Source organism: Salarias fasciatus, chromosome 23, assembly GCF_902148845.1.
Source record: "Salarias fasciatus chromosome 23, fSalaFa1.1, whole genome shotgun sequence".
Lineage (NCBI taxonomy): Eukaryota > Metazoa > Chordata > Actinopteri > Blenniiformes > Blenniidae > Salarias > Salarias fasciatus.
This window is the reverse complement of record NC_043766.1, coordinates 26,050,457-26,075,650: the sequence shown is the minus strand read 5'-3', so window position 1 is coordinate 26,075,650 and position 25,194 is coordinate 26,050,457. Positions and strand designations below refer to the sequence as shown.

General features: G+C 40.3%; 1 protein-coding gene across 1 annotated transcript in view; it reads right to left on the bottom strand.

Annotated features, from left to right (window-relative positions):
• znhit6 (zinc finger HIT-type containing 6) overlaps positions 1–24,799 on the bottom strand; it is a 35,551-nt gene extending 10,752 nt beyond the window's left edge. The window contains exons 1-8 of the mRNA XM_030083516.1: positions 24,643–24,799; positions 24,330–24,395; positions 21,931–22,037; positions 21,701–21,786; positions 17,091–17,194; positions 2,836–2,904; positions 2,627–2,707; positions 237–317 (exon numbers count right to left, since the gene is read on the bottom strand). Coding sequence (XP_029939376.1) covers positions 237–317; positions 2,627–2,707; positions 2,836–2,904; positions 17,091–17,194; positions 21,701–21,786; positions 21,931–22,037; positions 24,330–24,395; positions 24,643–24,758 — 710 coding nt within the window. The 5' untranslated portion in view covers positions 24,759–24,799. The remainder of the gene's footprint in view (positions 1–236; positions 318–2,626; positions 2,708–2,835; positions 2,905–17,090; positions 17,195–21,700; positions 21,787–21,930; positions 22,038–24,329; positions 24,396–24,642) is intronic.
• Positions 24,800–25,194: the final 395 nt, after the last annotated feature.

The following is a 25,194-nucleotide window of genomic DNA, read 5'->3' as shown; positions in this document are numbered from 1 at the left end:
GAGATCAAATGAACTGAGCTCAGAGGCCAAAAAACCAAGTGACTGAGGGGCCCTACCTTAACTATTTTAAACTGGATTAACCCAATAACTACCTACACCCTGTAAACACTGGCAGACTGTAATCTGTGTTTCAAAATCGTACTCCCTTTTTAAATGAAGAAAAGCCTGAATATACTGTATGGCAGCTGAAAACTAAAGAATTGCCAGGTAACAAGATAAAGCGAGACAAGCCTCACCTTACAGAGTCTGCCTCATCCTCCTCGACTTTCATGAAGACTTTCACGTCGTCAAATGTAGGGCGCACATATAGCATTAACCTGGAAGCAGAAATCAGCATTTAGGACTGTAAAAGCTGCAGCGTCACTCATAAGACATGAACAAGCACAGAAGTGTAGCGGATGATGGTTTTAAATTGTCACTCGCTTGAACGAATTACAGAGGGTAGAAACACAAAGAACTCAATGAGTAAGTCCAGCACAGCCAAGATTACATGCGTATACGAAGGTTTCTGTGTTCCTGACATCCACAGCACCCGAGTCCGCAATAAACAGCTGGCCAATGAGCCATACAGGGTTAGTACTCTCTCGTTTGACTCCCAGACAGAGTCTATGTCTAAAGGGCTGGCACAGAACCAAGACAGGTATCTATTTAACAAAGTACACCTGTCTACAATATAAGCTGAGCGCAGGCAGGCCGATTACGGCTGACTGTTATCAGTGTAAAAGGTCAGGTGGGGGGAGTCAGATCACTGTTCTGCTAGGGGTTCAGATTAGAAGTACTCAGTGTTCTGGCAACAAAAGACTCTGCCTTGTTCAAAGACTGCGGGTTCATGCTGGAAGAATCATGAATTTGGGGAAATAAAAGAGCAGAATTACAAAGATAAGTGTGAGAGTTAATGAGCACTTGGGGACACCCCACACAATCCTGTATTAGTGGAACTGCAATATTGAGGCTGGTGTGACGGATTAGAAGAGGAAATTAGCTTTGACAATTTGATGACAAAAATCCTCAGCGTGGTAAAATCAATAATGCACATTATATTACGCAGGAGTGCATTTAAACGTGCTTATGCTAATGAGGAAAATACTGTTAACTTTATGAGCAGGTCCCTGTTGAAGGCTATACCTGAGGCTATGGTTCCTTCCTTCTCCACAAGGCTCTTACACATGCAGAATCATTTGGTCCATAGCTGTGTTATAATCCTTAAAACATAACGCTGCCAAACTCAATTAAAGGAGCTCTGCTCCGTCAGGGGGGAGTGAACCTACTTCAGGTCACCACAAGTAAGCCTGCAGTCGTAGTGACAAATAATGATCCGTGTGCTCAACAGGGAAGTCTAATTAGCAACAGACATTGTGTTTTTCTGCCGCAGCTGACAAGTAGTATTTAAGTACATACAAGTCAATATAAGCCAAAGTGGTGATGACATTCAATGAGAAACCATGTTACAGATGCACAAAAGCGCATGTCAGGAGTCATTACCGTGACTGATTCATTTAGATTTGTTTTTCCACAGTCGTCCTCTGTGAAAATGTACAAACGTAACAGTTGCGGCAAACAATAAAACTGATCATTCAAACTATTTAAGACAATATAATGGGGGCGAGCAGCAGCCATTGTCCCCACATGTGAGTTTTCCCCTATTATACATTAAAGTGAGCCAAGCGATTGATATACTTTGTCTTTTCAATGAAGTCCATTTGTCTGAGGTTACAAGAGAAGCTGTCGGCAAACGCAAGAAATGAATTAAACATGGTGACAAATGTGTCCACGCTTTACGCAGGCCTTGTGCATTCGCCAAGATAATGGGCACAGCTTTCACTCCGGCTGTTTAGAGTCACCTACAAATGTCCGAGCAGACATACGTCTGGCGCAGTTCCTAAACTCACAAATGAGCAAAGGCTACAGCAAATACATAAAACTGAGAACAAATGCTGATGAACACATTAGCCCATATCTTAATAATGCTATTTGAATGTAAGCAAAAATAGTAATTTAGAGAAAATGCACATTGTTACAGGTTATGTGTCTTGTATGCCATTATTAGAATTTTAATGATCTTCCAATAAGAGGGTCATTTGACAGAAAATGTTTGATTTATTTCTAAAAATTATAAAAGATTACACCTGCAATGTCTGTGCTTTAAGCAAATAAAGCTGATGTACGGAACTAACTTTAGTTAATTCATATGACTGTTGCTGGTCAAGAACGATCATTAGGAGAGGGCGATCAGCGATAATTTGATCTTGACAGAGGCAATAAAACTGTGTTGAGAAAGTTGCACTCACTGACATTTATCATTTCATTATGAAACAGGACACCAGGAGATATGGCTGCAGAACCTGACTACCTTTACATTGTTTCTAAAATGTTCTTTCATTAGCATTTTGTTCAGTTTTTTTTAACCCTTACATCGTGTTGGTCTAACTCTTTCATCACTTTTACGTCAGAGCGCTTCACTCAGTCAATGCGAAGATGATATATGAATAAAGGTAAAAGTAATGGGATACCCTAATGCCTTAAACATGGAAGTGCACTATGGAAGTGCTAATTTTGCACAGCAACACATGACCAAAACCAGCATTCAACATAGACTTTAGTATGAATCACCGTTAACAGAACTCACTTTTGACGTGCAACAGGATTCGACTCTGTAGGGTGAATGTAAAAGGTCAATATCTGTTCCAAGGTCTTCTGATCAGACACCCTACAAAAACAGAGAGATGGTGTTAGAAACCTATCAACAACCCAAAACAGCATTTCTTTCATTATTTAAACACAGAGACTGCAGTGATTTTAATTTGCTTGTTATTGAGGACATGCTGAGTAACTCACCTCATCTGACTGAACTCTGAGCTGCATTGAGGAAACATGAGCTTCAGGTGCCACAGGAATTGCCGTTCTCTAATGAGACACAGAGAGACTCATTTTTAGATGGAGGTTATCAGAAACAGTAGTGCTTGTGGTCTGTTTTTCAACAGATGAGCTCATTTATGCTCACATATTATTCCCTTCACAGCAAAACACAAATGCCCTTGTTTAAATTCAAAGCATAAAATGGATTCAGCCTTAATCTATCCAAGACAATACGCCTGGCTGCTTCCAAGATTTTGTCCATCTGTGTGACTGCATGTGTGTGAATGAAAAAAGAAAAATAATAAAATAAAAAAAAAAGAGTCACCATGGAGACTATGGCATATACACTCAATAGTAGGACACCAGCTGGTGGACATCACATAATAATCACTTCTTCTGGGGTAATGCTCTGGGCAGTAACTATTAAATGTGGTTGGGTTTCCTGGGTTGCTGGGCGTGCTCTACAACCAAACACTTATTCCCCAAACAGCTGCAGTGTACACACACGCACACACACACTACTGTCAGCCAAGAAAATGTAATATATCAAAAAGGTGTGTGGATGAAAACAGTACAATGTGATTCAGCTTTCTTCTTTCCTCCTACAATAATAGATTCACTCTTTTTTTAGACAAATGACCGCAATTGAAAACCTCTTCAGTTCTTTTCTTTTTCCGACAGAAGTCTTTAATTTCTGGTTCTTTTTTTTTTTTTTTTTTTTGGGGGGGGGGGGTTACTGGGAATATTTTCTTGTCTTTGATAATACTTGGAGGGTGTGATTCATGATGAAAGCCAAGGGAGGCGGTGTAGTTTCCTGGAAAACGTTAGCGAACATCATGATTTCAAAACAATAAATAAAGACAAGAAACCACAAGTTTAAAACTATACAACGAAGTGGAAACTCCAGGAAATCATATTACAAATGCAGTTACAACACAGCACCCTAAGGTAACAGGTACAAAAGGTGCAGACTGTATACAGAGACATACTATGAGGAAGTTGCCCTTCAATCCCTGCAGAAAATCATGTAGTAACCTCTCTTCATGATGAGATAAATTTCGCTTTCATTCACAACTGTCATTACCCAAGTCACCCAAAACCTTGGGGGATATCACATAAAAAACAAGTAGACAGAAAGACACTGTTGATCTGATCACAATTTGTCCTTCAAACTGTGACATGCACAGAAAAATGACACAAATTCCATGTCTTTTTATCAACGACAAACTGAGAGTCCCGTAAGTCTCTGCCAACTAGTAACACAACCTCATTGTACTTTCAATCTATAACCACTGATACACAAGTTTGTCAATATTATGCAAATGTATTGATAAAAGAAAAACTACCTATTTCAATTTAACAAAATCAATAAAGTGTTAAAAGTGTGCCACTGTCCTGAAGAAATAGGAAATATTACTGGCACAAGTTTCCGAAGGCTGTTCCCTCTGGACTCATAAAGCGACCATGCTGAGAGCCGAACATAACTACAAGGACGTGTCGACCGAGACCACAGAATTTACCATGTAAGAAGATGGAGCTGATTCATCAAGCTCTTCCTCATCAGAGAAAACGTGCAGAAGCCCTGATAGAGCTTCACGATGGAGATGAGACACACCCTCAGAAACGCACAGAACATAATTGAAAGGCACTCACAGGAGACCTTGTTATTAGGGCTTTTGGTATTCACCAAGAGAATTTCAGGGCACGAGATGGACGTTTCTTTCAGTACTTGTTATAAATATATATATACTTGATATAACCCAAGATACTTTATTGAACAGACTGTATGCAATAGAATTTTTTTTTAACTATGCATCTGAGCAGAAACCTCACAATGGCTCACAGAAAACGCTAATACAGCTGATTAATTTCAGATGTGGAAATTTGAGGATTATTACAGTAGAAGGCAGTGTTCACACTTGTTAAATTAACCTGAAATTGAGGGGAAAAAAATGGAAGTAAGTCAGTATATCCAACCAGAACAGGTAAATAAATTACAAGTATGCAGGACAGCTGTAGTGGCGTATCTTCCGCAAAATACCTTTCATAACAATGCTGTACGTAGGAAATGCAAGTTGGATTACTGTGGTAGGATTATTAACAAGCTAAGAACTTATCACTACATAGAATGTATGAAACTGTAAAACCCTCTACTGTCTGATTCAATAAGATTTGCTGCGATACAATATTAACTTATCAAAGCTTCTTTCATGTTGCATTTAGACTTGAACCAAACCACACCAAAGTTTGTGGACTGGGACATGCCTTTTATAGAGCTTCAGTCTTCTTGTTTGGCGCTCAAAAGAATTCAGAAGGCAGTGAGCACACTTCCACGATTGTGAGACCTAAGACATGCCATACTTGGATTTTCCTCAATATGCATTTGTTTTCAAATCAGGTCTAACAAGTCATCTCACGATGCAGCGTTGATGACTGGATCCCTGAAACCTCTTTGATCCCAGAGTGCTCCAGATAAGCAACCACAAAGATTTAAGGAAAGATGAACCAAAAGATGCAGTCAGCTTGATGGATGCCAAAGCTATTCAATGCACAAAGGCAACGAAGGGTATCCCATCTGCTTTAAGCTGATTGGGGGGGGGGGGGGGGGGGGGGGGGGGGGTACCCTTTCATGGAGGAATGTGACAAGTGTTACTTCGGCCTCCATGTGGTGGAACGAGTCTGGAATCCAACTGCTAACATCTTGGAGTCACATACCACAGGGTACCATCAGAGGTCTTGTACAGGCCATGCCTCGACGAGTCGGGATTTCTCTGTTGGCACGTGTGGAACAAACTAGACAATTAGACAGGTGATCATAATGTTTTGGCCTTGTCAGTGGCAATCTATCAAGGCAAGTCAATATGCTGTTATTTAGTAACTGAATGTTTGGAACATTCTCGGAATGAAGTTAATTGCACTCTTTCAAAACACATTAAAACCCACTGGTAATTGGTCGTACACGGCCAAATCTGACAAATGCAGCTTAACTGTCCTTAGACACTTGGGGGGTAAAAAAAAGAAAAAAACTAAATTAAATTCAAAGTCAAGCAAAGGCCAAAACTAACCCAGTTTAACTGAACTCAATGTGTTTTTCTGTCAACAGGTGCATGTCTGTGACCTGTGGTGTTTTTGTGGGGCATCCAGATGGCAGCTTAACCAACTCATTTGTTGGAAGCAAAAATGAGGTCAGTAAGAAACAAAAAAAAAAAAAAAAAAAAAAAAAAAAAAAGACTAAAAAATATGTTCAGAACATACTATAATGAAAGGCGGTTAGAAGTTTCCCCTTGGCTGCAAGGAGGGCAGTAGAATTGCATGTAGTGAAGGCGACAGCAGTGGGTATGTTGGAAGCGTCGACAAGGGGGTGGGAGAGGATTTCCTACGCAACTGTGGGAGGCGCCCAACAACCTTAGTCAGAGAAATTTATGTGTTTGCTTAGTTTTGGCTGAGTTTCATCTTTGGTGCGTCAACGTGTGCACGGGTGCATGCAAACAGGTATGCATGCATTTGTGCGTGCAAGCAAATGAGGGTGGAGCACCAGGTGTGATGCCATTATTCTGTCATTACAGCAAATGGAAACTATGTCTTTCAATGGAAAAAAGGGGCTTGGCCACAGATTCCTTGCAATGATTTTAGGCAAGACCACAGTGCATACCTGGGATAACAGCTATCATTCATTGTCGTGAAAAAAGAGGAACTAGCAGCATTAAAGTCAAAACAGAAGCTTCAACAGCCAGGGATGGACTACTCTGAATATCAGAACCTGGTAAGAAGAGGACAAGAAAGAAGACAACAGTAGCAAGAAACAGGAAAATAATAGGTAGCTTCCTCAAATATATAAGAAAATATCTGTTGTGTAACCAAGCTCTGTTGAGTGAAATGGCTTCATGAATGGCCAGTGAAGACTGAAAATGAAGTTTAGAAGTTTTCTGATGTTGCTTCCTAGCATTAGCAGTTATGCAGTACTAGCAATGAGACACAGCCTTCGACACAGTTGACCACCAGATGCTGATGAACAGGCTGTGGGAGCCCCACCTCCGAGCCTGGTTCTGCAAAGGTTTCTTCCTGTTAAAAGGGAGTTTTTCCTTTCCACAGTCGCTTATGCTTGCTCATGTGGATCTGCTGGGTTTTCTCTGTAAAAGTGTCTAGAAACGACCATGTTGTAATTGGCACTTCATAAATAAACCTGAATTGAATTGAATTGATTGGACCGTCAGGTCCAGTGCTCCAGTGGTTTTCCTCATACCTGGCTGGGAGGAGCTTCAGTGTGCCAGCCAACCACATTATGGCTGAGCCAGCCAACATACAGTGTGGTGTGCCACAGGGCTCAGTTCTGGGACCCCTCTTGTTCTGTTATACAGTATGTCCTTCCTCTGGGTCAGATAATCCAGAAATTCAATGATGTCTCCTACCACCAATTTGCTGACGGCCTACAGCTGTCCTGTTCCTTCAAGCCTTCTGGAACTCACAAACTGAGCTCCTTAACCACTGCTTTGTTAGTGACAGACAGTTTATAAAGTGACAACAGCCTCCAATTAAAAAAAAAAAACCCAGAGGCTGTCATCATTGCCCCATCCCCAATATTAAGCAGCACCTCGGTGATATGAGCCCCTCAAACAAAACCGAACTGAGGAATGAACCTTGGTTTGATCTTTGACAGCGCCATAGCACTAGACCATCACTCAAGGCAACTGGTTAGAAACGGTTTCTTCCAGCTGCGCAATATTGCTAAGCTCAGACCCACGGTGTCTAAGAATGAGCTTGAAATGATCATTTATGCGTTCATATCCTCGTGGCTGGACTACTGCAACAGCCTGTTCACTTGCCTCAACAAGAAAGAGCTGGCTCATCTTCAGTACGTCCAAAACTCAGCTGCGAGGCTGCTGACCAGCACCAACAGGAGGTCCCACATCACACCTGTGTTCAAATCTCTCCACTGGCTCACTGCTGGGTTCCGTGTCCAGTTTAAAATCCTGGTGCTGACCTTCCGAGCCCTACACGATCAGGCTCCCATCTACATCAAAGGCTTAATCACACCCTACAGCTTGGGCTGAAGCCTGAGGTTATCGGATCAGAAACTGCTAAGACTTCCCCGGACTCGCTTTAAAACTAGGGTGTGTGTGTGCTTTATCTAACTCACCACTGCAGTGGAGGGGGGCAGGTGGGCCACAGTTAGCCCTCAGTGAGAATAGGATATGACGGCAGAGACCCAAGATAGGTTGTTGTCGTTTCTTCATGCAGTAAGCAATCACTTAAACCTTCATGAAGAATTTAATGACAACAATTAACCTGAAATACATGTTTTTGGATTGTGAGGAGAAACTGCAGAAACTAGAGAAAAATCTATGCACAGGGAGAACATGCAGGGCACATTTTTGAAAGTGTAAAAGAAATGTTTAACCTGTAAAATAAGCTGTATTACAAAAGAAATTTAAAATAAATGAAATATTAATTGAAGCACTGCAGAAATCCAAACCTAAGCTTATGCTAAAATTGCTCTTCCACAGATTTGACAAAACAGTCCGAGTCAAAGGTGAATTTGAAATCCATCTATTAGGACTGTACTGTTCTGACGGCACTGCACTCTTTTTCCAACAGGGAATCTTTTTGGAGGTGAAAACATTCTCACCGCATTTAACAACTAGATCAATCTGAAGACATCTCTAAAGTTAATGGACTCACATGTTCCAAAAACAAGTTTCTTCGCTGGCACACCGTTTATAATGCGACATGCGTACCACAGTTTCACTATATTCTGGCTGTGTGCCAAACCTATTTCATCTGGTTAAGCTACCTGTCATTCAGCAAGCTGTTTGATGAATATTCCCTCCTGGGGGAGAATATGCTCTTTAACACTGGCCACGCAAAGCAGCAGGTACTTTATTACTCCTAATTTCAGCCTGAATCTGTGCGTGTGCGTGTTTCAAATGTCTTAACAGGTTTTCAAACAGGCATGTTTTCAGGCGAAACTAGCTACTGACCTCTGCCAGACAGCTCCACAATGACGCCCACTCCACACACAGACTCACCAGGTGTGCAAAGAAAGGCAGAGCTTTACCCAACAGCGGTTGCTATTTGTGCTGAAATGGAGCTTTTGCATGCTGTACAAAGTTTTTGAAGCATGCTGAACTAGTTAGCGTCTCAGTACACACTCTGGCCGCCACTTTAAGCCTTAAACTGTCTGCCTCCGTGACAGAGACAGAGACATGAAGCAGACCAAGAGGAAGAGGGATGAATTCATTAACAGGAACACACTCTTTTGATTAAGTGAGCAAGTGGATTTGCTTGTGCCACCAGCACTAGAGAGCATAAAGCCTGACTGGTGGTCTGGCAGTAGGAGCTGAAATCCATCTGGCTGGATTAGCAGGACAGATCCAACAAAAATGGTGCAACATAAAAAAAAAAAAATAATAAAAAAAACACGTGTCTTGTGTTTCTGCTCATCAGAGACAGATGCCAGAATTTGGGTGGCAAGTGGGTGCTGGTGAACTAAGATCACATCATGTAGTCCCATTTCTTTAATACAAAAAAAGATAACTAAAATTCAGAGAATTAGTCCGTAACACCAGAGGGAACGATGAGAGAGAGAGACTAAGGGAAGAAGCAGGGCAGGAGAACATCAGAAGCAACTACAACTTCATGTATAAATGCTTCCATCCTATACAATATCCAGCTTGGTCATGAGGAGCTGGAGGTTAAAGTACTGAACCAGCGATTCTCAAACTGAGCTGCTTACAGTGGAACATGGGGGCAATTCATACATATATATCGTTGAATGAAATTTATTGGGAAAAATATCTAAAATGATCAAAATATAAAACTTCAAATTTATATCTGAAATAAGCATGTAAATAATAAGTCAATAACCCAAAGGATAAGCCTACTGTATGTTCAGTTCAGCCATAATGTACAACATAATGTAGAGTTCCATATTTTCTCAGGCGGTACTCACTGAGAAAAGTCTGAGAAGCATTGTCATGGAGAAATACAAGTGAAAGGCAGGGTATATTCTACACATGCTGTCTGTGCTTTACAGCACTTCAACAGAGAATCACCAACATACATTCACTTCTGCAAGTAATTTAGAGTCAATACTTAATCTACAAGCATAGTCTGGATTGTGCGATGAAGCAGGATTACAAAGAAAACACAAAAGGACAAATTCCCAGCCTATAAGCAAGGTCTTTTTCAAAGAGGTACTGTGATATTATGTTGAAAAATCTGTCTCTATTAGAACAAAATCCCCTCTCCAAAACGCATTAAAACAGAAGAGGAGTATCACAGACTTGATTGCAAGGCTCTATTAGTCTAGTCACGGTGCACGTCTGTTACACAGCTCTGAATCTGAGCCGGTATGCAAAGCCCGCACTGCTGTTGACTGCAAAATGAGAGACCAGAAAACTGAGGAAATTCAACTTGAAAAATACTCATGAAATACATGCAAACAGAGAGAGCATGCGCTTGGAAATCAATCAAGGTACGTCTTGCTGTAAGGAAACATCACTCACAACTCCAGCCCGCAACTTCAGGTTTCTTGTTCAGGTTCCAGCTTGAACTCCAACTCTTCAAAAAAATGCTGCCATATCAAGGCTTGGATTTTACTCTTTTGAAAAGTTAATGAATGCAAACATGGTTCTAAAGACATTTGCATAACTACAGAAGAAAACTCACTCCCAGCTGTCAGAAAAAAGCTGAATGAAGGTCTTTAATTTGAACTCAATATAAAGATGTTGGAAAACAGAAAAATATTGAAACACTTGTTTTTGTTTCTTTACTGATATCACAAATGGGGCAAAATGCCAATTTTGGTGTTCCATCATTAGCTTCATCTTTAAATGACAAAACGGTAAATAGACCTGCATGTTGAACAAGGAAAACGATGAGAAATTCTTCATTTTATCCATCTGGAATAAAGAAGTTGATTAAAGAACGGCATCCTGAGAACATCCAGTAACATTTGGGACAACATTTTGAAATGTGTTCAAGTGAAATGCTTTAAAGTACTGATTTTACAGGGTTCACTGTCCAAGTCACATGAACTCCCAGACAGAAAATGATACGATTGCTTTTGCAGAACACATGGAAACCAATCTGCACGTGGTAAGAGGTATGCATCTCTACTGCATGTAGCAACATCAAGTTTCTGGCTAATTTAAAGTTTGGAATTTCTCTCAGAGCCAGAGAGCAGCGTGTAGCCCACAGTTACGCAGCCAATCGTGATGACAATGTTCGTAACACTGATGAAACTCCTGCTTGCCATTCTGATGCGAGGTTTTGCCTCGGGTGGCAGCCGGCACAGACTCTGCTCCGCATCAGCACTGGTTAATCAAGCCTCAGACAGCCAAGAGCCTGTCTGTTCCACGTATAAAGAAAAAAAAAAAAGAGAAGAAAATTCTGAGTAAAGCAGCTGCTGATTGTTTCATTTGAACCTAATTTCTGGAAAGTAGAAGTTGCACTGCAGATGAGCGTGGAGTGATGAATTGTCGTCCCCCGCAACGAAATCTGGGCTGAAATACACATCTTTCTGCTTTAATCCATTTGTGCATCCATTCATCATGTGCAACAGCTCACACTCCACTCTGGTTTCTGCAAACCTGTGATGAATGTCAATGCAACAGTGAGGCACTGTCAAAATGCATTAATTGCTCTGATGGAGCCACAATGATTTCAGCGCTTTTCCATGGTCTCAGTACAGCAAGATTTCACTGGGGCATGTTCTTCACATGAGCATTTTCTATTCATTCTTTCAGTTTGAGGAGAAACTCCTATAGAAGCCGCTCCTACTTGATTCATAGAATCTTGAGCCCGCCTGGCATCCAGGTAACTGGAATAGAAACAGTCCGATTTGGGACCAAAGAAAAAAAGAATAAGGTAAAATGAACAATCCTCAAACTCTTTCAGAATAACTACCACAACCTCACCAGAAGCCATAAACGCCACCCAAAAAAACAATGATTCTGGGAATATTACTGAGACATTCCCTCGCCTTTTTTAAAAAATGTTGCTAATCATTGTTCATTACCCATGCATCTTTATTATCCGTCTAATGTTATCCGGACATTAAGTTTGGATCCCTGTCCTAATACTGAGCGAAGGTCAGGTTACAATCTGTACATGTGATCAGTTCATCAAAACAGCTAACTAGTCACACCTCAACTCAACTCTTGATGTAAGTCAGGAATAACAACTCATATGACAACAGAAGTTAAAATCGCCGTTTGTCTATTTTCCCTGGACAGCTTCACTTCAGCGCCGTTTTCATTTAGTAAATTGTGCTTTTTGACATAAAAATGTGAATTGGTGTTCATCATCATTTAATCCAGTCTCAAAATGACGATGACATGTTTACTTTCCATGTAGGAAATCAGCAAATGCTTTAACAACTGAGTTTTTAAAGCTCTCACACATCTTCCAAACCTTTTCAATACCCCTGCACATGCACCTCCTCCTAGGAAGTCGAAACTACATCAACACGATAGTTCTTGAACGCGCCACAAAACGTGGAATACAAAATGAACTCTAACGATAGCATAATTTGACTGACCCTGCACCCCCTGCAAAGTTCTGAAGTTACACAAGTTCTTGGAGTTGTTACAAACACCTGTCAAATACTGGAAACAAAAAGAGGCCTCCTCTATACCAAAAGAATTTTTTTTTCTTTTTTTTTTTTTTTGTAATCGCCGATTGGCAAGATAGAGAAAAGTGATATACAGGGCACCAAACCACAGCGGATCATATTACTAACGATCTGGGGTTATTATAGAAATATGTTCAGCTATTACACACAGTAACTGCTCCTGAAATGTGTTGTCCAGTTCACTCAAACTGCCTCTGAGGAAAATGCCCTGCCATGCCAGGCTGAGGTTGTAGAAAACATAATTCCACCCTAACACAACTACTCCCAATGTTCTGCCAAATGCCAGCTATTATATACTTACCCTCCAAGGGCTGGACCAAGAGGCAGCCTGTAATTTTTTGTCAATCTCTTCACTGTTCGTGCCTTGTTTTTGAAATTAGTCATTGGTAAGAGGTGGAAAGAAAGTACTTGTACGGGCATTATTCTGAATACAAACATTTAATCAAAGAAACACGTGCTCACCAACTCACATTCGAGCACATATGCTCACACGTGCACACGCACGCAGACACACACACACATACACACACAGCATGAAAGCCCTCCAGTCAGCTGTCTGCCAGTAATGATCCTTTTCTGGCAGTGTGAGTGCGTAGCATGAATATGTCGCTAACCAGCTGCAGTCACACTGCTCTCACATCTGCTTTTTATATTATGTACTTGGTACATTCTGAAGCACATTCTCCCTCGCTCCCTTTCTATTTATCGTATACCTTTCATCCCATCCCTCGTGTCCATTTGCGGCTGTGTGAATGGGACACTGTTGCGGTTAGTTAAAAAATCTCCACAGTGAGACATGGTGAGACTAACCAGACTAAACAAAGAAGGGCTGTGCAGCTGGATGGGGACGGCGATTTCTCTACAGATACGACAATAACAAAAGCATAAAGCTTTTTGTATCTTCAGCCGGCGCAGCTGTGTGAATTTCAAAAGTTTCCCGGGTGGCAAACCTCAAAACTTTAGACTGAAATTCAACGGGCATTCGAAGAAAACTTTTCAGACACCATTTCACAAATGCTGAACTGGAAACTGGGAGCGCGTGAGGTTGGACATAAAGTCGTCTCATCCCGAGACGTGCGCATTTGAATCGCCACCTGCAAGGCCAGAGACAGACATGACAGGGTGGCAGGCTTAAAGCATGGAAAAGGAGGTGGTGAAAGGGAAAGTAACAACATAAAACCAGCTGGAGCGACTTAACAAAGGCTTCTTTTAGTGACAATCCTGATTGGCACCGTATGGTGTCCCAGGGCATTTCACACTTAAGTATGCAGTTCAATAACCATCCACCACGCTCTTTTTCCCTCCACTTTCCCTCCAATGTGGGATTAGAGCGGCACAGCTCAGGATGAAAAGAAATGGTAAAATGACAGACAGGGGGTTGTCCAGGGAGTGAGAGAGGCTCAGGAGAGTGTGTAAAAGAATTACTCACCAATTAAGAGTCTTACAGAAGCATTGGGCCGCAGCCTTTGATTCACCACAAGTCTGGTAACTCAGTTGACACTTTCTCACTCGTGACTTAATAATGTAACCACACATCAGGGGAAAAAGGCACCGTCACTTTGATTACTGGTGGCATCAAACCCTAAGGACAAACTAACCTACTGATGCTCACTTCTTCTTTCTTAAGTTTAAAGCTGGAAGAAACACAGTATCAATAAAAGGTGTCTTGCTCAAAAATGTGGGGAGTCATTCTCCATGTTGTAATGTGTCATAAAGTAAAGAGGTTAGTAACCAATCATGAATAATGAAATGAGCAACACGATTAGATTTACTGGAGTAGATTCACCAATGAACACAAATACAGTTGGAGGGCTGCTTTCTCTCTCCGTCGAGTTCACCAAGACGTCCGTTCACACTAGCAAGATTCAATACCGTCCAACGCCACGAGCAACAGACGTCTCCCCGCGATCTACTTGGCATCATGAATATTGTGTTTAACAAATAATGTTCCTAAAGGTTTTCAACTAAAAACCCCAAAACAGAAATGTGGCAACTTCCCAGGACCAAACCTTAACATAACAACTGTGCATTTATGAAGCACCGTTAAAGAAAACAGCAGACTATCAAATAGGAAAAAAAGCCGTGAACATCTCGATGCTGCTGATAGTTTTAAGGCTTTGGTTGCTCAGTAATTCATAACATCCAACAAACAGGCCTCTCAATGTCATGATCTGCTTTGGTGAATCCAGCTTCTTTGAGAATCTCCCTTGGATTTTTGTTTAGTTTAAATTATGCAGGCTACAATGAACATATTTCAATTAATCCTGAAAAGAAATGTAATAAAAGTTAGGAATTTCATTCTACCGTTGGCCGACAAACACAAATTAGTCCCGTAGCCGCGTTGGATTGTGACTCGTTATGGAAGCCCTGATCTACAAATTTAAAACAAGGCAGCGTGCAGGCTGTGTCACAAACAAATGGCTCCAACAAAATGACGAGCAACCCCATTCATCACAAACATCTTGATAATAACTCCCACTAAACAGCGGCTGTCACTGCCAGTGGCGGATCTGGAAGGTGATGAAGGTCTTATTTTGCCCAAGATTTGCTTCAGAGGTAAAAGCTTCACTAAGTTGGCGGACGACAGTGAGCTAAGCTCCAGAGTACCGCATGTCACCTCGAACTTAAATTGCCTTTAAACAGCATTTAAAACCAGATAGTTATTGAAAATTATGACTGAAGACTCCAAAGACCTCTTATTTCAAAGTATTTGTGTATTTTGGTATATTTTACTTTTTTCAAACGAGCCAGTACAAAATTAGGATTTAGTTGACCACGAATAACCTTAGTTACTAGTTCTCTAAACTGCATCTTTACTGAAGGGAAATATTAATCCCTGAACTCTTTCAGTTCATCTGACAGTAACAAAAACATCCGGCCACCAGTTACATTAAGATTAGTCTTTATCTGCAGAAGCAGCCATGAATAAACTTCAGCTTGACTTCCTAAGAGCTGTCTGCACGTTCATGGCTTTCCATGTTTCTTTTGTTGAGTTCATGTATTTCCCCAAAACTTCAGTATTTAAATTAACATGCACTTTTGTGATATGGTTTATCATTAGTTGGCAGTGAGTCGCTGAGGCACCCAGCTGCTCTTCAGTTTCAGTGAGTCTGGTCAGAATCTGTTGTGTTTATTAACCAATATATCATGTTTCTGGTTGGACTAAAGACGGACCTGATGCTGGATACACAAAACTGGATGAGCTGGGCTCCTACAGCACAGCACACAGACGCCAACTTTAAAAACACACACTGCACTCTTGAGAATTGTCTACATCCAGATTATAGAGCATCTTCCAAAAGGTGACTTCAGCTGAACGTCTTGAGCTCAGTGTGCGTCGCGCCACAATCACACAGCTCCAAGTACATTTTCAACACACATCCAAATGAAGGAGAACAAAGAACAACAGTAACTGGTAGCTAGTTTATTTCTATTAACAGCAGGGGTAACTCTGAAAACAGTCAGCTATGACGACAATTTAAGCACAACACTGGTGGAAAAAACCTGAAATGCTCAAACTGATTTCTTTGATCCAATTTTTCTTCATAAGATCTATTTTAAAAAACAAAAAAAAAATCCCCTTTGAAAGTATACAACCTTTTCATCAAGAAACTCATTGTGACGGCATTCAGGTGATGAATCACACCAGAAACTCACTGCGGTTTCACTATTCTTGACATGTCAAAGATGGCTGGGACTATCAACAGTCCCTGCACTGCCTCAGGTATATTTCTGGGGCAGAAGTCTGTGTTTCACCATCAGACACTGCCATCAGAGAACCGGAGGGAAGCCGGAGACCGATGCTGCTGAACTACTATTAGAGCTTCACAAGAGTGCCATCCTGTGGCAAAGAGCAACAACACTAATCAGAGACTCACTCTGCAGCAGATTCGGCTCATCACCCACAGAGCAAAATAACTACTGTCAGCATGTTGTGATTTATAATTTCTACAATTACTACTCAAGCAGAAAACTTACGTTTAAAATTACTATATTTGTGATTGCTCTTCAAACTGGTATTTTTTCACTACAGTTTGACAACCATGTACAATACTCAAGAAAAGTAAAAATGTGCATATTGAAGGTGGCCTTATTACAAGTCACCCCTAATCTTCCTTCTCTTTTTCATTTATCAATTATGCTAAAGCTAAAGGATGAATTCAAATATACAAGAATCTGTTTCACCATGATACCATTTTGCTGGTACTGTAAGTCAGACTGTAAGAAGTTGTCTGCAAGAAACGTCTCACAAATATATGGTACAAAATTATCTGGGACCACCATATGTCACTGTATGACAGAGAAATGCCGCTACAATACCACAGGAAAAACAAAAACAGAACAACAATGAACATTAGATTTCTGTTTTACTAACAGCGCAAACAAAATGTCGACAAAAAGAAAGAGATGCTGGAGGCCGATCAAGGATGTAGTTACATCTGCACATGGAACAACATCTGACTTTGACGCCCACACGATTTTTTATGATGCGATTTTTATTAACGTTTGATTTACAATCCAGAAATAACAGCACAGGCTAAAATGACGCATAGTCCTAAACATAGATAACTGTATAAGAAGTTAGTTATTGTATTCATACCTGTTGAGGAAGAAGGTGGAGTTTTCTCGGCTCTTGGTGAAGGCGATGGGGAGCATTCTCAGCGTGATGTTCATCCGGCGGGCGTACATGATCATCCTCTTGGCCTGAACAACACACAATCAAAGACAGAAAAACACATTACAAAAGTGTTCTGCAGTATTGCAGCTGAGTTTTATTAATTCACTAACAACACAGTATCAATCAACGATCATGCTTGCAGTAAAATCGGTTAGTCTTTGTTAGCAAATTTTTTTTTGTTTTTTTTACTTTAAGCACCTTGGAGGTGGATTAAATAAGAGAATTCAATCAACATAAGCTTCATAAATTTATCAATTAATCAATACACAATATCTTCAATTAACTGGTTTCAGCATTTATTGAAACTAATAATACAGTTAGGTTGTGTAAAAGTTTTCCAGGTTGAACTTGTACTTTTGCGCTTTTGCACTGTTTGCGCGCTGAAATCGAAGACATATTTGGAATTGCTGTTAATTGTGAGTTAACTCTATGCCGGTTTGACCCAGTTGCCATCAGAAGCGTGACTTGATGTGGGCACCGAACAAAAATCAGTTAGAACACATGCGTCAGACTCTGCAAAGAAGACATCTCCTGCCTTTTTCCTCCCCATAATAAAAGTAAATACTAATCCTGACTTATTTACTGTGGGCAACATTGTTTGACTCTCATAAGCAGACATAACAAAACACTGAGACCAAGAAGTAAACAGCCAATTGCAATGAAATGCCGTAGAAGCCAATTACCATTCCTGCCAGTGAAATTTTATTCACTTCAAATTCAAACTATGAGGGTTCGTTTGCGAGACATGAACAATGCAGGAATCTTGTGTTTTTGGAACCGACAAGTTTCCTCAGCAGTATTCAAAAATTAAACACTGTGGCAAGGTGTCCGTGTATATCGCCTGGATGTATTCGTACGTCTTTAGACTGAAACAAATAGAAAGACTTGTAGTCGTGGTTATTAACCGGCTTCATTTTTATTGATCCTGGCCTGTTGAGATCAAACAGGTCTGCTAACTGAACTAAACCAGGTTGTCACCACAGATTTATACTAGAATCCCAGTATCTGAGGAACTAGGAGAACGTTCCTGAGAATGTGCCGAGTGAAAGCTCTACATGTTATTAACGCCATATTGCATTACATTGATTACGAGAAAAAAACAATACGATCGTCACTTTATCAATGCAGCTCTCACGCTCTGAGCCTTGACGATTGTTGTGAAGCAAGAGTGGATTGATTGTAGCAGAAACAAACGCTACTTCTCTTGAAACATTACTCTAAACCTGTGATGACACTGGTACTTTTTGTCTGTGTGACACCCCCCGACCAACCAGGGCTTGTTTGCCTCTCTGTAATATACAACTAACACTGTTAAAGTACGTGTAAAGCAAAATCAGCCATTTTCTTCTTAACACCTTAAATAGGTCATAAATGTATTTCTTTACAACATATAAAAGCCATTCCTCCATTAAAGATTTAATTTTGGAGGTAGACTTCAGACTTTTTTCAGCGCCTCTGTGTTCAGGATTTAATGGGCAGGTCAGAAATGAGGGCCGCGTTACGTAGCGAGGCCCTCATTAGCATAAACACACCCCAGATGCTGAAGCGATATAAATACATCTAGCGCATTAGCATCGGTGGTTTTCCCGCTTGCTTTCGAGTCTCGGATAGCATCTCGTACGACAGTTTGCAGCGAGCTAACCAGTCAGCCAGTCAGCTAACCAGGCATGTCACCTCCACGTCTCTCGTGCATCTTTCCTGGGTGCCACAGTGTGCAGGGTAACGATGCCGTCAGCGGGAGACTCCGGAGGTCTCCAGGCTGGCGGAGGAGCGCTGCTCGCGGGCCGAGGCGCGGCTGCTGGAGCTCTCCCATCAGCGGGAGAGCTCCGGATCTCCGCTCCCGGGCGGAGGCGCGTTGGCCGCGGGGCTGAAACGCCCCCAGCATTTCACAGCAGAGAGAAGTGCTTGTTTTTCCATGATTTTGAGACCTTATTTTATATACTTAGCAATTTTTTTAATCATTCAAATTTGGCTCAGTGGTTAATGACATGTTTATGCAGTGTGACAAACTCATAACAAATTTATTTCTGCTTTACATGGACTTTAAATCAATCTATTGGCTTTAAGTCTCAGTCCTATTCTTTTCTGTCTATTCCCGAACCTCGACCAGAACAGTCCTTTCACTTCGTCTCTGATTCCACAACATTAAAATAACAATCAAGTACCAGTTTTGTCCAACAGGCCATTTCAGGATGTTTTATTTATGTGTGATTTAGCAGGAGGGAAAAACAGGTAAGACACACATTATACGATATGCGATATATTTTTCATGATAAAAACTGTGTTTTCTAAATGGTTAGAACAAAAACGGATTAGGCCACAAAAACTGACGTGAAATTATGACCCACATTTTGAAACTGCACCATTTTATTTTATATTTGTGAATGAAAACACAGTTGGGTCCATTAAAAAAAGGCTGATGTAACTGAAATTGAGGGTTTTTGGTTTTAGCTAAATAATAATAATTAAAGAAGCATTTAAAGAATTATTTCCCTCTTAATCATTTGCTGGTTATTCTATTAAACTACAATTAAACGACTCACACAGGTTCATATTGTACCGTGTTTTAATTCCATGAAATTAAAAAGTTGAATATTTTCTTGCTTTGGCTCTCGGCTCACCGTTGAGGAGTGATGGTGGGTTCCAGAGCCAGACCACTCGAGAAACCCTCAACTCAAACATCTGTTTTAAACGGACTGAATGCACAAAACATTTTAGTCCATTAGTGTCTTCAAATCTCTTGTTAGTATGTCCTGCCACTCAACACAAGTTGAGACTGAAAAATCAATATTTAATTAATGTGTGTAGGTAAACATTCGCTTCAGTCACAAAAAACTAATTTAAGAAAAAAAACCCTCTTGAAGCTTTAAACTGATAGACAAGCTGCCAATTACCAAGATATTTTCTAGGGAGCAGAATTCAAACAAAAATAAGTATTCAGTGAAAAATTACGCAACACTGATGCTTCAGCACAGTTGGAAAGTCAACAAGAGGATATCAATAAACCCAGCTGTGCAAGTTTCATTAACAATTAAACTAAAGGCAGCTTGAACTTCTCCTTAATGCCTTCATCTAAATCTGAAAGGACAAGCATTTCCTGTCTGGCTCCTTTATCAGTGGCGTGAGAGACAATAAAAGAGATTTATTAAAAAAAAGGCGAGTAACAGATTACTGCACTCGCAATGTTCTGGAGGAAACCAAAATCCCAAAGCTCATCATGTGCCAAGCATACATGCCTCGCTCAGAATGAGCACCATTACTTCTGATTGATTTGTGACCAGCGAAGCAGCTGAAGCCTCTAAAAATCTCATAAAACAGCACAAATTACTCGGAGCTATCAAATGCCACTCGGGCTGTATTGTAGCAACGCTGCAGGTAATAATGAGAACTCCAAATGAAATGTATGATAGTGTTCTGGAGCAAGAGCGGCGAGGATTACATAACTGCAGACACGGATTATACAAGTGAGGCAGTGAGGGCGAAATGAGGAAAACACCTTATAAAGCTCAACTCTGTTGATTACACCACAACAACAGTGAATAAATATTATCACATGAGATCGGATGTTTTTGTTTTGACTGTTTAACCAGAAGCCATAATTATCATGATTAAAATCCCCAAAATAACGAAAACAAAAAACTTTGGTAGACAAGAACTGACAAAGCAAAACACTCAACAATGCACATCTCCATGACATTTTCACTCTTTCAGATGTGTGCATTTTCATACAGCGCCACCGACTGCAGCTTAGTTTTGAGCTGCTCTTCCACTTCTGCTGGAGCTTTCAAACATGAAACTGAATTTAATCCGAACATCAAAAACTAATTACAAAAAGATAATTTTATGATCAGAATTGATTAAATTTGGTTAAGGAAATTGTGAAAAGTCCATCAAGATAATTGTCAATTGGCAAACAAGAAACATTTTTTTCCTCAATAAATAAAAATTGTTTGTGCTCTTTCGAGAAACTATGCAAAAGAGATGCTTTAGTCTCTCAAAGATAAAGAAACAGAACTACATTTCACAACCAAAAGGACACATACACACATTTCAGTTCTATAATAAGGTTTGTATTTATAAAAATTTCCATTTCTTTATGAATGTTTTTCATTTAAGAAAGAAAAACAACATCTGCATTGCCAAAGCTAAGTTTCATTATAACAGTGATACTGTACATTAGTTTGCAACGTTAGAAAACGTATATCTCAAAGCCAAGAAATGAACATCACTGGAAAAAAATGCTTAGCAGTATTAGGTTGTTCTTATGACAATAAAAAAATATATATATTAATACACTAAAATAAGGCAACACTGAGCATGTAAATATCTATATTATAATTTCTTGATTAATTTATTTTTTAGGCATAAAAATATTTATTTTGAAGTATATCTTATACTCATTTGTTTTACTGCTATGACTTTAGCCTGCTTTGACTGCATGCGGTCACTTCATTTTAACTGTACTTTATTGAACTTGCACTGTGTCAAAAACCCTGGTGTTATATAAACAAATGAGTGAATAGAATACTCACTTTCATGGTGATACGGGGATTGAGGACAAGTTTGTCTCTTTTTGTGCCATCAACAAACCGCCCAGCATCCTCCAGAAACCTGTAGTCTGCAGAAGGAATGAAAACGCAACCAGGAAAGTTAAAGTGAAGGACAGACACCCAATCGGCATCCATATAAGATCGCACAGCAAATTTACTGAAGTGAGATGTCATTATTTATCTCGTTTGCAGTCAAGACAGACAGTGCTCACCATTAAGAAGCGCCATTTCATCGAAATGTGACAGAGGCAAAAAAGCAGTTTTGTTTCGGACTCCGCTGCACCCAGAATCTTCTTTATGCTTTTTCACACACAAAACACTACGAAGAAGCACAGAGCACCATATGATTAGTGATACTTCATAACTTCGGGCAAATTCAGTGCATTTTGTCCCCACACAAACTGACGGTAAATCAAAACATCTGAGGACAGAAGGTTTTCAGAACCGTTAACGGTCAAACAAGGCTTTCAGGGGCCAAAACTTAAATACCTGCATTTAATTTAAACAAACTCACACAGGAATGAAAGCAACCCCTGTCGATAATAAAAGCAACTCAACAGTGGTAGTTGTTCACAAAGTGAGTATTTGCACCAAATTGTCAACTGTGAGGAATTCATCTATTAAAATCGAACACAAACACACCCAGAAAGACGACAGACAGATAAGATCCGTCCTCAACTTCCCTCCATTCAGGCTATGAATGCTTGAGCTCACACAGAACATGAAACAACTCTGAAACCACAAGGCCTAATGGAGAAGGTCTGAAATGTGGAGAATTTAGCTATTTTCTAATTGTAGAATTTCACGCCGATTTCTGACATCATGCGATCAATCAAAATGTCAAATCAAAGTGTCTTGTTATCTAACACGTTTTCAGAGGTTCAATCTTTGTGAAGAGTTAAAAGTTAAACTTTCATTCCTCTTGTCTGTATGACTTCCTCTGTTGGTTCTCAACTTTTCAGTGTGTACCACCCGAGAAAAGCTTGAGCTCGCCAAGTGTTACCATGATGGTACTTTATTGATCCCTTTGGTAGGGTACCTCTGTGAAATCTTTCTATTAGCTTAAGTTTATTGACGATACACTTATTCTAAAGAGAAATTCCATGTTTTAAATTTATCTAACTTCTGTAATTTTTGATATTTCGATTTTTTGATAACATTTCATTAAAATATATATTTACTAGTATGACTTACCTCAAACACCACTAAAGGGAGGTCACAGTTTTAGAATCACTGCACTATTATAAACTGTTACTTTCATACAAACCCACTCGATTCAATGCTTGCCGAGTATTTTTCCACATCTCACTAGTGCCATCACAAAAGTTACTGTAACCTAGACATATTTAAAACTAAACCGTTAACAGTAGGATGACCAGCTGTCCTGGACGCATAGCAATAAGGACAAAAAAACAAGTAACATTTCTGAAAGACTCAGTTTTTTTCTTTTTTTCCATTGAGTATAATTTGTTTTGCATTAGTTTTAGATAAGCCATGGGTGGGTTACTGATTTTCATGAGGGGGCCACATGAAAATCTTGGACGTGGGTCAGGGCTGAGAGCCAATATCTTAATAAAAAACAGTATGGCACGTGGTTTCGAAAAGAAACGGAGCTTCTTGTATTTACATGCGTTTTATTTGAAAATGGTGGTGCAAACTGAATATTACAAACACAGGAAAGATGAACTGCGGGACCACCCACAAGCATGAGACAGGAAACGATAAAATCACAATCCCTGACAAAAAGGCAGAGCAGCTGCAATGCTTGCATGCACGTGTAATAAATTAAAAATTGCTTACTGAATCATTGCAGGCCGGTCAGGGACGACCAATGAGCCACATGTGGCCAGCGGACCATACTACAGCCTGATCTGGCATAAGAAATTAAAACTCTGGTCTTGCAACATTTAATTGTAGGTCAGAATCTTGCCAATGCGGGCTACACTACAGTTCATCCACAAATCAAATTTAAAATGTGCCAAACAGAAAAAAAACGTGTCAGTCATTCTGTGCTCCGAAAACTGTGATGTTCAACTGCATTGTTCAATGTTGCCATAATTTATGATAATACGCTCACATTTATTATTTCATAGACATAAATAATTATTTTTTAAAAAAGTCTTGAATTCAGACATTAAGACTGACCTGCTTGTAATTCCAATTCTTCAACATTTTGATCAAAATTAAAATCCTCTGGGATTTACTGAAAGAATAAAAAATAAATCAAACTCACTGAAAGAGGTATTTGCCTTGGGTCAAATAATGACTTTACCCTTCAAAACTATGCAAAAGGTCTGCCAAATAAAAGATTTTAACTCTAGAAAGCCAAAATACTAGAGTAGCTCCTTAAAATGTAAACGTGAACATTATTTTATTTTCCAGATTCACATTCACTTGACTCTATAGTTTCTCTTTTTCATAGGCTTTTTAAAAAGATGACTAATCATTCATCAAAGACTATATGACATCCCATCGAGGAGGAAGTATCACCCTCTTTAAACCCCTCCTGAGAAAATGACAAAAAAATTAACAATTTCATCATCTACTAAATCTTGTAGGCAGCAATATTCACCGAGATCAAATAGTCAATATCTGAATTAAATAACCTCACCTGCAAGAGTGCGTCAGACAGGCAGGGCATCTGTACTTGGCCTCATCTGATCCACAAACAGCGCAGCTGGAGGAGAGACAACACGCCATCATGGACTGTTCTCATGTCAACAAGTGAGAACCAACCGCCTAGAAATCACGACTAACAGTAAACCAAACACTAATCCGCCACATTACCAGCGGGGGAAGCAGTGCAGTCAAGCATATGACGGGCAGTAAACAGTGTTTATCACAACAGGACAGACATGCAGAGCGTCAACACTCAGCAGGCTGGTGGTCGGCAGTTGGAGGACGCCGGCGTGTGAAGGACTCACTCCGTGAGGGAAATCTTCCTCTTGGCGCCTCTCCGCTCTGTCTCCGCGCCGCCGCCGCCTCCCGGGCTCCCCGCAGACGACTCCATCACACCTGAAGCTGGTATAACTGAGCACATCGCTGATGAGCAGATCAGCTGCACGTTGCACCAGAAATCAAAGCTCGTCTTCCTGCCGGTGGATGCACGTGTGAGGGTCACTTCCGATGTGTGCTCGCGCTCGCGTGCGCCTCCTAGTGTTGGCGGACCGGAACTGCAAGAACCTCATGAAGGCAGTCTGCGAGGGAGTGATTAATGTCTACGCTACATTGAATACCGTAATATTCACGGCTCTGCAACCTTTTAAAAAACGGGTTAAATCATTTTTCCCCCTAAATTTTACACACAATGCTGCAATAAGAAACAGGTACATACATACACACTCACAGCCTCTGTCATAATGCCAAAAACTGTGCTCAGATTCATCCTGTTTCCACTGATCATCCTGGAGATGTCTCCACAGCCTACCTTGAGTCCACCTGTGGTAAATTCAGCTGATTAGACATGGTTTGGTAAA